The sequence below is a fragment of the Pyricularia pennisetigena genome (genome assembly GCF_004337985.1).
Source record: "Pyricularia pennisetigena strain Br36 chromosome 7 map unlocalized Pyricularia_pennisetigena_Br36_Scf_8, whole genome shotgun sequence".
In the NCBI taxonomy this organism is placed as follows: domain Eukaryota; kingdom Fungi; phylum Ascomycota; class Sordariomycetes; order Magnaporthales; family Pyriculariaceae; genus Pyricularia; species Pyricularia pennisetigena.
In genome coordinates this window covers 1,145,819-1,159,779 of record NW_021940920.1, presented here as the reverse complement: position 1 = coordinate 1,159,779, position 13,961 = coordinate 1,145,819, and the positions used below count along the sequence as shown (strand labels likewise).

At 52.9% G+C, this 13,961-nt stretch overlaps 4 protein-coding genes across 4 annotated transcripts; 2 read left to right on the top strand and 2 right to left on the bottom strand.

The window, feature by feature from the left end:
- Positions 1 to 3,091: 3,091 nt before the first annotated feature.
- PpBr36_09458 (uncharacterized protein) lies at positions 3,092 to 4,391 on the bottom strand (the record flags this gene model as incomplete). Its single annotated transcript, XM_029896579.1, has 3 exons — positions 3,092 to 3,159; positions 3,248 to 4,240; positions 4,361 to 4,391. 3 exons carry the CDS (start codon positions 4,389 to 4,391, stop codon positions 3,092 to 3,094), a joined length of 1,092 nt encoding a protein of 363 aa, XP_029744564.1.
- Positions 4,392 to 5,279: 888 nt separating this feature from the next.
- Positions 5,280 to 6,386, top strand: PpBr36_09457 (uncharacterized protein; the record flags this gene model as incomplete). Its single annotated transcript, XM_029896578.1, has 1 exon — positions 5,280 to 6,386. One exon carries the CDS (start codon positions 5,280 to 5,282, stop codon positions 6,384 to 6,386), a length of 1,107 nt encoding a protein of 368 aa, XP_029744739.1.
- Positions 6,387 to 8,893: 2,507 nt separating this feature from the next.
- Positions 8,894 to 11,472, top strand: PpBr36_09456 (uncharacterized protein; the record flags this gene model as incomplete). The annotated part of the gene is made up of 5 exons (XM_029896577.1): positions 8,894 to 9,175; positions 9,271 to 9,886; positions 9,966 to 10,898; positions 10,970 to 11,119; positions 11,195 to 11,472. The coding sequence occupies 5 exons, from the start codon at positions 8,894 to 8,896 to the stop codon at positions 11,470 to 11,472; spliced, it is 2,259 nt and encodes a 752-aa protein (XP_029744721.1).
- Positions 11,473 to 11,954: 482 nt separating this feature from the next.
- PpBr36_09455 (uncharacterized protein) lies at positions 11,955 to 13,630 on the bottom strand (the record flags this gene model as incomplete). The annotated part of the gene is made up of 3 exons (XM_029896576.1): positions 11,955 to 12,796; positions 12,926 to 13,496; positions 13,625 to 13,630. 3 exons carry the CDS (start codon positions 13,628 to 13,630, stop codon positions 11,955 to 11,957), a joined length of 1,419 nt encoding a protein of 472 aa, XP_029744743.1.
- Between the last annotated feature and the right edge of the window lie 331 nt (positions 13,631 to 13,961).

Below are 13,961 nucleotides of genomic sequence, written 5' to 3'. Positions count from 1 at the left end.
TCACTCTATCGACTGGTTGGCTTTTGATTAGCGACATCTGTTTCGGTCGAATGCCAAACTAGAATGGGCTGCACATGAACATCTGAGCCAGCCAACCAGGTCTCAAAGTGAAAAAGCCTCTGCTGGTACCTAGCTAGGAAGATGGCTGCCACACCGGCTCGCTACCTGTCCAAAGCATCCTCCCGGTAAACCTCCCCTCCTCTCTCCCGTAACTTGGTTCGAACCATTTAAGCGAAGCCAATACGTCTGAAAACAGACCCTCTGCCCCGATACAGAAGAGGGTTAGCCGGCAGGAAGCAACCGGCTCCCCGAATTCTGGCATCCCCCCACATAAATCCCATTTCGTTCTCTTTGGGAACCAAACGGAGGCCATTCCATGACGAGCCCGTGACCAAAGGAAAGACTACGATTTCGTGCAGGGGGACCCCGCCGAGTCTTGGCCACAACTTTTCCCATACTGGTGAAATAATGGAGAGTGGAGCGGTTTTTTTTTTTCTTTTTTGCTTTCTTGATCACCTGGAAGTTTCTTCGCTGCAAATGATTTTTTTTTTTTTTTTCTCTTTCTTTCTTCTGTTTGCTCCTTTTTTTAGGCTTTTGTTTCTTTGCCAGTCGGGCGGGACAGCAGGGGTTAGATGTTCAAGGATTAGGAAACCTGGCAGCCTGGCAGAACGATTTGCGCAGAGATTTTGCAAACACCCCCAGCTTGCTCAGGATCCCATGTCGAGAATTGAAAGAGTAAGAAAAAATCGGCAAACACCGCCCACACTCCATAATGCGGGGTTTTTAGGATTCCACTTGTTGATTGGCTTGAGCTGGGGTTAACTCGTCACTTCTTCGAAGCCAAGTGGAGCCGCAAGGGGGGGTTTGACTAAAAGAGACAAGTCGGGCTGAGAAATGGGCTTTTGAAACACCGACACGGAACGCTGGGTCTCGATTTGCTATCACGGAAAAGAATTGGACGCACGCGGCGCCGCCCGACATACTTACTGCGCTTGCCTTGCGCCGGGCACTGTACCGATCTGTTCAGCAGCAACCATGGCCAACCGCCATTGCCAAGGCGGCGGTTCTGCTCCCCTTTTTCATGGTCTTCTTTTTCGGTTTGTTCTTCTGCGCTGTAGATAGCGCTTGTTTTTGCAAGCTATTCGTCAAAGCTCCCCCACCTTGGATCGGCAGAACGCCAGTCGGAATGATTGTTGCATCATCAACCTTTTTGTGCCTTGCTGCTTGCGGGTGGTGCGCCGCATTGCACCTCTTCCGAGCTTGTTCTCAACGGCCAGCCCTTCGAGGGCGTAAACAATGAAGCTAATTTGGCAACACATCCTTATCTCATGCTCTGTTGCGCGAGACGTACTCCGTATCTGTTGTAATTTAATATTTATCTTTTTTTGTTTTAATGTTTTTCTCCTTCAACTCTGATTTGATTCCGTATCTTCACATGTCAACCAAATTGGATTCTTTAGTAGTCTTTTGATGGAGAAGACTAATATTTGCGCGAGGAACCCTAGAACTTATTAGGTCCACCCAAGATTCGTCATTGGCGGGATAAGTAAAAGAGAGAGAGAGAGAGAGAGAGAGAAAAAAAAAAAAAAAGAAAAGAATAAAAAAGAAAAGAAAAGACTGTCCGCACGTAAACAACAAAAAACAACAGTCTGACCGTACGCCTAAAATCCTTCGCGTACAGGATGACATCTACGATTGACCTGCCAGGCACGCATAACACAAATCATCTAGAAGAAGCCCTCCCCACGCACAGCTCAACGTCAGCCCGTGCATACCAAGAGCCCCTACCTAAGCTTGCGGGCTTTCCGCTCTCGTACCTGCGCGAGGATTGATCGTAGCACGCGGGTGCACGGGACTGGAATGCACCAAGAACAAGTGCTTACAGACCAACTAGACTAGTTTATCCACTTTTTGTCTTCTCTCCCTATCTACTCTTGCGCCGAACTCTCCCATGTTCGTTAACTTCCCGGTTCACATCTCCCCTCCCTTTGCCAATCATCTGTTGTTGACTCAAGGCAAATACTGAGGGAACGCAATTCCTAGTCCTTGCTTAGCGCATCCGACGTCGGCGAATCGGAAGACTGAATTGGCTACACCATCAGGTCAACCGAACTCAAGTCATCGGGATGATCAAGTGCCAAAATGCAGACTTCCGAAGAGTGGAAGATAACGGGAAAGAAAAGAAAAGAAAAGAAAATGAATTGGGGAACAGACCAAAAAAGACGACATTCGGCGCCTCGATGTCACGCTTAGGCGTTTTACTGCGGTGCAAGCAGTAGTCCATTCGGTCCCCTTTTGACAGCCCCGTCCCAAATATTGTGATCTACTAACTCGGCGCAAGGACGGTGAACCTGCCAGGACGCGTCGGCCGATGAAATACTCGCCTGTGCTGTACATCTGCAATGCAAGTCCAGGCCCGCGGGAACCAACTAACAGACGAAGATCGCCCAGTCTCAACCGTTGTTGTTCCCCCCCTTTCAACCGTCATGCACCCAAACAGACACCCCCCCAATATCTTACCCCAAGAAAAAAAAGTCTGGGGTAAATTAACGGCGAGTGACTCGTCAGAGAAAATTATATGCCCGTTTTTGGCTGGCCCTTTGCCTTGGTTGATTGGCTGCGCTGTATCGCGTTCACACCCGGCCGGGAGATGTCTCCACGGTGTGTCACGGTGTGGGAATCACAACAATTCGTCGTCAGGTGGACAATGATCATCCAACCTGGAGCCCGGCTGTCATACGTCGCACTGAAACTTTGGTTCATTACGTCTCAGCGCCACTTGCCTGGCGGTAGCATCTGTGTATTGTGTTCCTACCTAGACGCCGAGAAAAAGTGTCGCCTGGCATAATATCTAGATCTTGCGCCGTAATTGTCAACCGCGCAATTTGTACGACAGAAGTTTCTGGTTGCTCGTAAGCGTGGAAGATATCCGAAACAAGGGGGCATGGAGCCGCGGGTGAAGGTCAGTAATGGCTCCTCGCCGGTAGCGTAGTTCACTCGAGCGAATAAGGGACACATGCGATGGTAACAAGCCATTGAATGCTTTTGTGTATTCCTATATGCTTAACAGAGCAATCAGACAGTGCTACACTCACAGGTAGCCCTTCAGAACGGCTGCCTCGGCATTCAGAATGGAAGATCCTGCTGCTCCAATTACGGCTGTCAAGTAGTCCCAGTGTTAGTTTCAGTTCTCCGACAGCAAACACGCTCGCTGTTGTCTCTGCACCAAGTAGAGCCCTAGACTTACTGTTATGGCTTAACGCGACAAACTTGATGTCAAAGATTCCGCTATCGTCCTCGCGGACCCGACCAACGCTTACAGTATAGCCCCTCGACAGATCCCTATCGAGCCTGGGCTGGGGCCTATCCGCCTCCTCAAACACCATTATGGACGGCGACGGCGCCGACGGGCAGCCCAGCGACTCGGCCTCGCTCACGTAGGTGGCCATTGCGGCCTTGACGGCCTCGGGAGGTGGCGGAGGCCTGTTTGCGAAGCGCAGCGAGACGCAGGCCATGTGGCCGTCGAGCACAGGGACGCGGTTGCAGCTGGCGCTGACACGCATCGAGGTCTGCTCCTCGAAGGCTGTGGCCTCGGCGTTGATGCCGCCGAGGATCTTGCGGGCCTCGCTCTCGAGCTTGTCCTCTTCGCCGGCGATATAGGGCACCACGTTGTCAATGATGTCCATGGACGAGACGCCCGGGTAGCCGGCGCCCGAGACGGCCTGCATCGTGACGACGGAGACAGTCTCGATGGGGCCGAAGCGCGCCTGCAGCGCGGCAAAGGGGATGACGAGCCCGATGACGGCGCAGTTGCTGTTGCAAACCAGAAAACCCTTGCCCAGCCCGTGGTGCTTGCGCTGGTGCGGGATCATGCTCAGATGCGGCAGGTTGACGGTGGGCACGACGAGGGGGACCAGCGGGTCGCGCCTGTAGTTCTTGGCGTTGGAGAAGACGGCCAGGTCCGCCTTGAGGAACGCCATCTCGACCTCACCAGCCACGTCCGAGTCGAGGCCCGAGAAGACGACGTCGCAGTCTGCAAACTCGGACGGGCGACACTCGCGGACCACCAGGTCGGCGACGGACTGGATCATAGGGGAGGACTGCTTCCAGCGCACGGCATCCTTGTAGGCCTTACCGGCGGACCGGGATGAAGCGCCGACTGCGACGAGAGTGAAGGATGGGTGCTGCTGGAGAAGGAGGATGAAGCGCTGGCCAACCGACCCAGTTGCGCCGAGGACGCCTGTTTCCAGCGTTTGTATCTGGCGTCTTAGTTATGTGGTCTTGTATTTGGAGTGTCTGCGAGGTTGAAGACGCGCTCATATAATATTGATGATGAGGCAAAGGTTCATGGGAGACATACCGCACTTCTTTGTGGGGAATTGAGACGTCATGATCGCAGAGCAGGATGGATTGCTACTTGCAATTGGATGCGCTTGATTGTGACAGCCTTTCTTGATTCTCAGTTTACAGGTCTGTCAACCAAGTTGGGGGTAGTCTATCCGGTCTCAATCCTGATATTGATTGATATTGGTGACTCAGGTCGAATCAAATTGCACCCTCGACTTTGGTATAATTCTTTTTTGCTCCGTCTTCGCAGACCCAAGACCCCGCCACGCTACGGCCAGCCCCGCCATCGGAGCCAGCACCATCGTCATAGTGGAGTGGATTCTGAGCCTTGTGGGGGACTGAAAGCTTGACCGTTGGGGTTGGAATCACCGCATGGTTGAAAGATTTCCAAGGAGAGGCCCAGGTGTTTTGTTTGACTTGTATATTTCTTTTTTGTTGTTTTGCCTTCTTCAAAGGCGTCCAGTAGCAACTATCATCAACCACCTAATCCATGTTAATTACGGTGCCCGCGGACCACAGAATCTTGAAAACAACGGACGGAATGGATCCCCGGCAAGAATGTGCTACTGTGCCATTGCTCAGACCGCGGCTCCGAGGCTGAAAGTTCAGCTGGGAAGCGCCGTCCCAAACTAATAGTGCTTATGATGGCCAGATGGTTTATCTGGCGGTCTGGCACGGAAGTGAAGCCGGCAAGAGCGTCGAGATCTTGGTTATTAAACCCCTGACCTTTTCGTTCTTATGCTGCAGAACCGAATGGAACTGCATCCGGTACAGTTTGGTCTTTGGTTCAAGAAAGAAGCACTAATAAACCAAGTTTCTTGCTAACGGCACATACTTGTAAAGACGTCTCCTTCTGCAAGAGGGTACTTTTTGCTCACCCAATACAGTCGAACAGCAATCATTCTTACAAACAAGTGGAAAGCTCCTTCAGCATGGCAGGCCTTGCCCCCGCAAACATGAACCGATTGGTGGAGACCATTAAGCAATCCGGGCCGGTAGACGTCTCTAGACCGCTCGACGTATCGGGGCTCAAAGGCAAAACAATTTTGATCACGGGCGGCGCTTCCGGCATTGGGGCCTCGCTTGCGCGCGGGTGGGCGGCTCATGGCGCCAGCATGATAATTGGCGACATCAACTCATCCGCAGGCGAGGCGTTGGTGGCCGAACTGCGCCGGTCTGCGTCAGACGGCCAGTTCCATCACTTCCAGCACTGTAACGTTTTGGACTGGCAAAGCCAGGTCGAGCTCTTCAAAGCGGCGGCTAAAGCAAGCCCAAGTGGCGGCATCGACGCCGTGGTCCCCAACGCGGGAATAGTAGACCCCAATAATCCCATCACTGGCAAGCCAGGATTCGAGAATCCGGTCGGGCTGGACGGCGACAGACCACCGCCGCCAGACTTGAGAGTGCTGGATATTAACAGCACGGCCGTTTTCCAAACCGTCCATCTGGCACTCTTCTGGCTGGCGCGAAACAACCCCGGGCGCGATAGACACATTTTACTCATCGGGTCTATAGCATCCTTCTGTCCTGTTGTGGGAGAGTCTCAGTATACGGCATCCAAACATGCAGTTATGGGATTGTTCCGATCGTTGCGGGCTACCTCGTGGCGCCAGGGCGTACGGGTCAATATACTCTGCCCCTATTTCATCGACTCGGGCCTTATGTCCCGCGGGGCGTTGGCCCTGTTGGCGGGTGGGCGCATGGCGAAGATGGCTGACGTGGTGGATGCCGCGACGCGGCTCATGGCGGACGACCAGATTGTCGGCCGGGGCTTGGCGGTCGGTCCCCGCATCAAGGTCAGGGATGGGGAGGACGGCGAGCCGGTGGTGGAGTTGGGGGAACCCGAGGATGGGCAGCGTGCCATTTGGGATCCATACGCGCACGATTTTGAGACCGTGGAGTCGTTTACTCGCAAGTACACGCGGATTTTGAATACGATCGAGTACCTGAGAGGATGGGCAGGATGGGTGAGCGATTTGGCTTACATTTTTCTCTTGCGCAGTGGGCCGGAGAAGCTGCAGCCCACTAAGAGATCATGAGAAAGCTGATGGCATGTGCTTTGGACAAGGAATTGAGGTTCTCCTGTAATACAAAGTGCGGTCATGTTTTTTGTTCTCCTTGAATTTGCGACGGGTCTGGGATATCTGAGATAAACAAGGAAGGAGACTGTCTAGGCCAAAAGAATATGTTGTTTTGTCAAACTTGCCAAGCCTCGAGGGTTCACAACATTCCCTTATCTTACTACCATTTCTTCAGGAAACCAGCCAGGGCTGGGGTCCATAATCTCTTATTTCTCCTGTTATCTCTTTCTTTTCTTCTTCATCCTCGCTCAGACACGCCAAGATTGACGGTTTCCGACAAAGATCACCCCGCATGGGCAGTGCATTCTCCTTTTCTTTTCTCTAGGTATTCCCCAGGAGGCACCCGTCAACCCAACATCCTGAGACAAGTCGTGACCCACTAGATCGACGAGTTCGGTGTATCGGTGGCTGCATACGGTGCCGGTTCATCAAGGATATAAATAAACCAGACGTGTGTTGCAGCTTAGGAGTATGAAAACCATATTGTAAACACATGGCAACTAATGAGAGCTGAACCGTTGGGTTTTTTTTTGTTTTTGTTTTTGTGTTTTGACTCTTACAATAGGGTTTTCAGGTGTACAACAAGACACAGGTAAAAGGATTCCAACAGGTAAAAGGATCAATTCGATGCCCCACTGGGAATGAGCCCGTGCGACGTGAATGGCCATCCAGGATTCCAGGGCGACTTCTTTGGGCGAGGCATGCTACCCCAGATCGGTTATCGACCCGGAGGCGGGCAGCCGAAATTGCAGTTGAGCGTCGCAAAGCGCTCCCTTTCTTTTTTACTTTTGTATACAGTACACATGCATGTTTCAGGCACATCTGACACTGCAGCGTTGTTTTGGGAATGGGGGACCTTCAAAGGCTTCCATATTCGAATAATGCGCACCAAAGTGTTATTTGTATCTATTTGTTTGGAGGTTGAGGCGTAGATTCGGCGTTCAGTTTGCCTGAAGCCGTTTGGGAATCCATGCTGCAATTTCTCGGCGTTGTGACCGTTGGTCCTGAGTCTGAATGGTTTTCTAGTTTTGGATTAGTTCTAGACCATGTGGCTATCTTTGGTAGGGCGTAGAATCTCAGATGGAGAAATGCGCATATTCATCTGATCTAACAGATTTTATGACTAGAGTTTAGTTACCAGCATGACCAAAGGGACGCCTGCACAGAATGAGCGGGGGATTGCCCGAACAAGCATATTTGGTGCGATTAAATTTGTCCGTGTTTGTGTTTGTCCCAAAGTCTGGAAAAAGATGATGATTTGTTGAAAGCAGACTTGACACAGCAAATCATTCTGCGACCATGGTTCTGGCATGCAACTTTCTTTTGTGGGCAATGCCAAAACGCGGCTGGCATCCGTGGAGTCGTCCACGCGTCGTGTTGGTCGTCGTCAGTCGTACTTTCTTTTGCCACGAGCATCCCCGCCAAGATGCCACGACAATTGCGCAGCAGCTTAGGTGGAGGGTAATCCGTTCCCTTCCTGGACGCGCTAGTTACGTCAACTCTGCAGGGTCCAGCTCGTATCGCAGGTAAGCATGGCGGTGCTGAAATTCCGCAAAAAAAAAAAAAAAAAAACATGCCAGCACATGAAGCGGAAGAAGGACTTGAAAATCACGATTACAACAGCACTTTTTTTTTTTTTAGAATTAGGAATTAGATGATGAGCAGCCTTCACTAAAAAGAACACCACCATGAAATGCTCTAGAAATCCCACCAGCTCGGCACACATATCATCCGAACCAACGGCGTAAATTTTTGGGGAAGATCCAAGGCGGTTGACATGGAGCAGGGGGTAATCGCACGTAGTACTGTAGTTACTGTAGGTAGCAGCGGCGCCTCACTCAGAAGCCGGAAAAAGTTGTTGCCCCACTAGCACATCCGCTTCAACGTCTTGTGGCACCAAAGAGCCAAGACACTCCACGACTCGCCCTCGTCGCTCCTGGAAAAGGTGGGTTAATTATATGGGATAATTTTGTGGTACAGCTGTACAGATAGATGGTGGAGGCCAGGTTTAAGGTGTGTGGCGGGCCTTTTTTTGCACAAAGATTTGGGTAACACTGAAACCAACCCATCAATCTGCACTGCCTCTTAGAACACCACGAGGAAAAGAGACGAACATAATACTCAACGCACGCATAGTTTTCCCATGGTTCCAGACTTTGGCTCCCTGAATTCTTCTACCAAGAAAGCAGAAGTTTTGCCATTTTAGTTTCTTTCCACGGCACGGACCTGATCGACGCGCAGCCGCCTCGCATCCCATCTAATCATCGCCCGTCTCTTATTATCTACTGCTGCGTGTGCAGAGTTAAAAACCTCCAACGACAGGCGTCACTGCACGCCAACGGCGGCTCTCCGCCTTGAACTAGACTAGTCTGAGCGACAAAGGTCAATTCCAAGCCAAACGGCGATTAAACCCGGCTTTCCCGGCCCCGAGTAAATACAGCCACCCGAGCGCAGACGATCCCGCAATGGCAACCGAAGTCTCGCAACATCCCTCAGAGGGCCTGCCACATCACCCTAGGGATCGCTCCGGCAGCATGTCGGTCGGAGCGCTGGCGTCGGCCGCCGGTGCCGCGCCCGCGCCCGAGATTGGAGGCGGCGCCTCCCAAGATGACCCCGCGAGAGTGTCGTCACCAATTCCCGATGCCGCCGCCAGCGAGATTGAGAGGCAGGTACAGGAGGTCCTGTCGTCCGAAATTGGCATCTCGACTCTCCTGAACAGATTAAAACAAACAATAAGTTCCGCAAAAGTGCGTTCACGCGAGGATTCCTCTCTTTGAATATCGGAACAGACGGGATATATACATCATGTAGAACTAACGAGATGGCGACGCCCACGTTACAGGAGTTTGCGCAGTTCCTTAAGAAGCGCGCCGCGATCGAGGAGGACCACGCTTATGGAATGCGCAAGTTATGCAAGACGACACAGGACATGATGCAGCGGCCGGACCACAAGCAGGGCAGCTTCTCGGACGCCTACCACAGCATGATGCTGATTCACGACAAGATGGCGCAAAACGAGCTGCAGTTCTCGTCGTCGTTGCAGCAGATGCACGACGACCTAGTCGAGCTGGCTGCCATCGCGGAGAAGAACCGTAAGGGGTGGAAGGCCAACGGCCTGGCGGCCGAGCAAAAGGTGGCCGACATGGAGGCGTCGGTGCGCAAGCTCAAGGCCAAGCTGGACTCGACTGCCGACGAGTACGAGCGCGTCCGCACGGGCGACTCGAGCCAGAAGGGCGCCAAGATGTTCGGCTTCAAGGGACCCAAATCGGCGGCCCAGCATGAGGATGACCTGCTGCGCAAGGTACAGGCGCTAGACCAGGACTTTCGCTCGCGGGTGGACATGCTGCAGGCGGAAAAGTCAGAGCTTATCAACTCGACTAGACCGGAAGCTGTGAAGGCTCTGCAGGATATCATCAAGGAATGCGACGCTGGTTTAGCGCTGCAAATCCAGAAATTTGGTAAGAATTATGTCACTTTGGTTGCTTGCTGCTGGGATCATTGGAGCTTTTGCGTATACTAACCAGAGCATGACTGTAGCATCCTTCAACGAAAAGCTGTTACTGAGCAATGGCCTCAGCATTAGCCCGCTGAGGAAAGAGGGAGATATCAAGAGTTTGCGTGATGTCGTCACTGCGATCAACAACGAGAACGATCTTAGCCACTACCTGGCTAGCCATCATAGGCAGCTACCATCGCGAGCAGGGGAGCTCAAATATGAAAGGCATTCGGTTCTCGGTGGAGGACAATCGACGGCAGGACCATTGGCTGGAAACCAGGGCCAAACACAACAGCCATACGGACAACCAGGGGGCCAATACAACATGGCCCAGCCACAGTTCAACTCTGGCCCTATTCAACAACAATCAAACAACTCTCCCATGGGAGCAGTCCCGCCGATGTCTGGGGCTCAACGACCATCATCAAGGGGTCATGAACGTAGCTTTAGTCATGGCAGCCTTCTCAGTAACCCGCCGATGTCTCAACAGCAACCGCAGCAGCAGCATCAGCAGCAGCCCCAGCCTGCGCGAAATTCGGCACAGGCGGCTGTGCCTCAGGGCTCAGGATTCAATGGACCGCCGCAGTTAGGTGCTCTATCTTTCCAACAGCAAACATTACCGCAGATGCAACCCCAATCGCAGCCACAGCCGTACCAGCAGCAACCGCAGCACAGCATGGGGCCGGTGAACCCGTTGATGCAACATCCACCCCAGCATGGTAACGGTGGACGGCCGGGATCATCGGGCTATGGTCAGGGAGGACGAAACCAGTCGCCACCACACGGGCCTTCCATGCGGCCTGTGTTTGGCTCATCATTGAACCGACTGTACGAGAGAGACGGACTCGCCGTTCCACAGGTCGTGTACCAGTGCATCACGGCTGTGGACTTTTACGGTCTGAACGTCGAGGGCATATACCGGCTCTCCGGGTCTGTGCCGCACGTGAACAAACTCAAGAACATGTTTGATACCAGTAAGTCCCGCACCAATGCGCAGTCCCAGAGGCTTTGGTAGGAGCATCGGTCGGCTAACCTCCAGCTGCAGCCTCGGACTCGCCAAGCCTTGACTTCAGGAACCCTGAAAACTTCTTTCACGACGTCAATAGTGTGGCCGGGCTTCTGAAACAGTTCTTCCGTGACCTCCAAGACCCGCTCTTGACAAGGGAACACTACTCGGCATTTATAGAAGCAGCCAGTAAGCACTTCCGAACACTCTATCCTTGCCACAATGAATATTTGATTGCTCACATGAACACTCGCTGCTCTTTAGAAAACGAAGATGACATTGTCCGACGTGATTCGATGCACGCCATTATCAACAACCTGCCCGATCCCAACTATGCAACTCTCCGCGCGCTGGCCTTGCACCTGCACCGTGTCATGGAAAACAGCCACGTCAACAGGATGAATTCGCAGAATTTAGCTATCGTTTTCGGACCGACTCTCATGGGCACGGGTGCTCACAGCGATATTTCAGACGCAGGCTGGCAGGTCAGGGTTGTGGATACAATCTTGATCAACACCTTGGAGATTTTTGACGATGACTGAATTTGCTGACCCCTTGCTTGGGGGAAATTCGGTCTTTTCTTTGTCGATGATGACGACAACGGCGACGTTGTTGCTGTTGGTTCTCTGTGGATGATTACCTAGCGAGTTTGGGGGAGTTTGGTTGCATCACGATCCAAACACATTCATCGGTCGGAGTTTCGTTTTCTTCTCTTCATATTCTTACTCGGAGCCTATTTATCATGTCTCTTGGTTGGTGTAGTAATGGCATATGTCAAGGCATACTTGATTCCTGCTCCTGCCTCTTTTTATTACCTTATTTATCATTTTGATGCCCTTGTCTGTGACGAGGCCATGTCCACGGCACCGTTTTATTGTTCTTCTTCTTGGTCTCGAGTTTGATGGTTGCAACCATTGAATGATGATATCCTTGGTATATATCATACATACATACTACTTGTTGTGGTTTTTCACGTGGAACGCTATCATTCCCACGAAAATGATGAATAATAATGGGTTTTGTCTCAGTCGCTTGTTGGGGAGTATAGGTAGGGATAACCTCCACCGTCCTCCGTCTTGCGAATCCCAGCCGCCATCCCCCTTTCAGCCCAGTCATCCATCTCACCATTGTCACCACGACGCTCCCTCCCAGACCCAACACCCCAGCTCCCACCGCCATTGTTATAGAAGCCTCCTCCACCGGTCCCGCCGTCACCATCGCGACTCCTCCGAACGGCATCCTTCTCAGCATCGGCGACCCCTTTCTCCTTGGCACCGCCCGGTCCAGCAGCAACAATCCTCCCGTTCACCTCGACGCCCCTCGCGCACCCATTGCTGAGCGCCAGGAGCCCCGCGCTGGCCAGCAGCAGCACCATGACCACGATGGCGCCGGCCTGCGTCCAGTTTCCGCTCACGGCCGCGACGAGGTACACGAGCAACTTGGCGGCCGCCTCGAGGTAGCCCTCGCGCCGCGTCTTGGCCCGCATCCACGTCTCGGTCGTGACGGCGTGCAGGTCAGCCGGCCTGCCGCGGAGTCGCACGCGGCCCGCGCTGCCGGGCAGGGTTATGGTTATCTGCGTCGAGTTGCTGGTCGGTGGCGCCGCGGACGTGAGTGCTGGCTGTGGGGATGGTGTTGGTTGTGGGGGCTTGGTGGTAGCAGTAACGCGCTGCTGTCGTTCGTGCCGGCGGCGGTGGCGGCGGACGCGGGATGTGTCGCTCATGCTGGACTCTGCTGTCGTCGTCGACGGTCGTCGGGCTTCTGTTTCTGGTGGGCTGAAGTGGACTTTTTTTCGCGAGCGCTGTTTGATCACCCAGATGTTGAGGATGCGGGATATCATGAGCGTGAGGATGCAACCAAGCGCCCACCCTGGAATTTGCGTCGGGGGTTTTTGGTCTGGTCAGCTCAGACTCCCTTGTTGCGGTGACTTTTTTTTGGAGGTAATATGGTAGGGCAACAAAAGAAAAGAAGAAAAAATAGAAACGAAAAGAAACCTACAATCCTCAACCAGAATCAACATGACCAAGGCCGCGATAGTTAGAACTGGGCTCATCAGGTACAACCAGTGCGAGAGCCATCCCAAATCCAGACCATGACCGTCGTCACCATCATCCTCATCGACTCCACCCTCTTTCCCCTTCCTCCCCTTTCTCTTACTCAAGGCACCCACATCAAGAAAGACAACCTCATCCCCGCCACGGCGCTCCCGCGCCTGGTGCGCAACGCGGTTCAGGTACATCATCAAGGCCGAGTTGTTGACTATGCCGACGAAGCCATCTGCAGCAGAAGGAGCAACCCCGCCGCCACCGCCGCCGCCACCGTAGTCCCAACCCCAGCTCCATCCGCCGCCGCCGCTCCGCGCAACCTCGTCGGCCGCCTGCTGGTAGTGCAAGCCCGGGACGAGAAGAAGGCTGTCCAGCCACGACGATCCGCCCTTGATGGCCGTGCGCTGCGCGACCGTCGTCAGGTCCGCGAGCGCGAGCAGCCCGCCGGCCGAGAGCGAGACGCCCGGGATCGGCGTCTGCGTCCAGCCGGGGAAGCCTGGTTGGCGGGGAGCTTGTGCTATATGCTGGTTTTTATATTTTTGGTCAGCAGGAGGCTGTTTCGATTGTTCGAGCGTCTTGTCGTCTTTTTTTCTTTTTCTTTTTTCTTTGCGAAATATGAAAATAATCAGACAGCGGGGGTGGAATATCACACCTCCATTGTCTCAGGTGACTAGGCATGTATGTATCCCTGTTTATGGTCAGTCTTGCGATGACTGAAGAATCATCAACTGCCCACTCAAACATCTAGCTGACCCCTCCCTCAGAGATGCGTGCACGCCTATTGCGTCTCGGAATGACAGGCAAGGACGTTGAACCCGTAAGAGGTACCGCTAACTGGCGAACCATAAATATATAGCTTTTTTTTCGAGTACACAAACACCGACAAAAAAAAGTTGATCTAGATATAGTTCGTGGTAGAAACTGAAGAAAACATGCCTCCTCGAATGTGACAAAGGTAGACAGATAAAGTATTTTTTTTTACCGTGAAC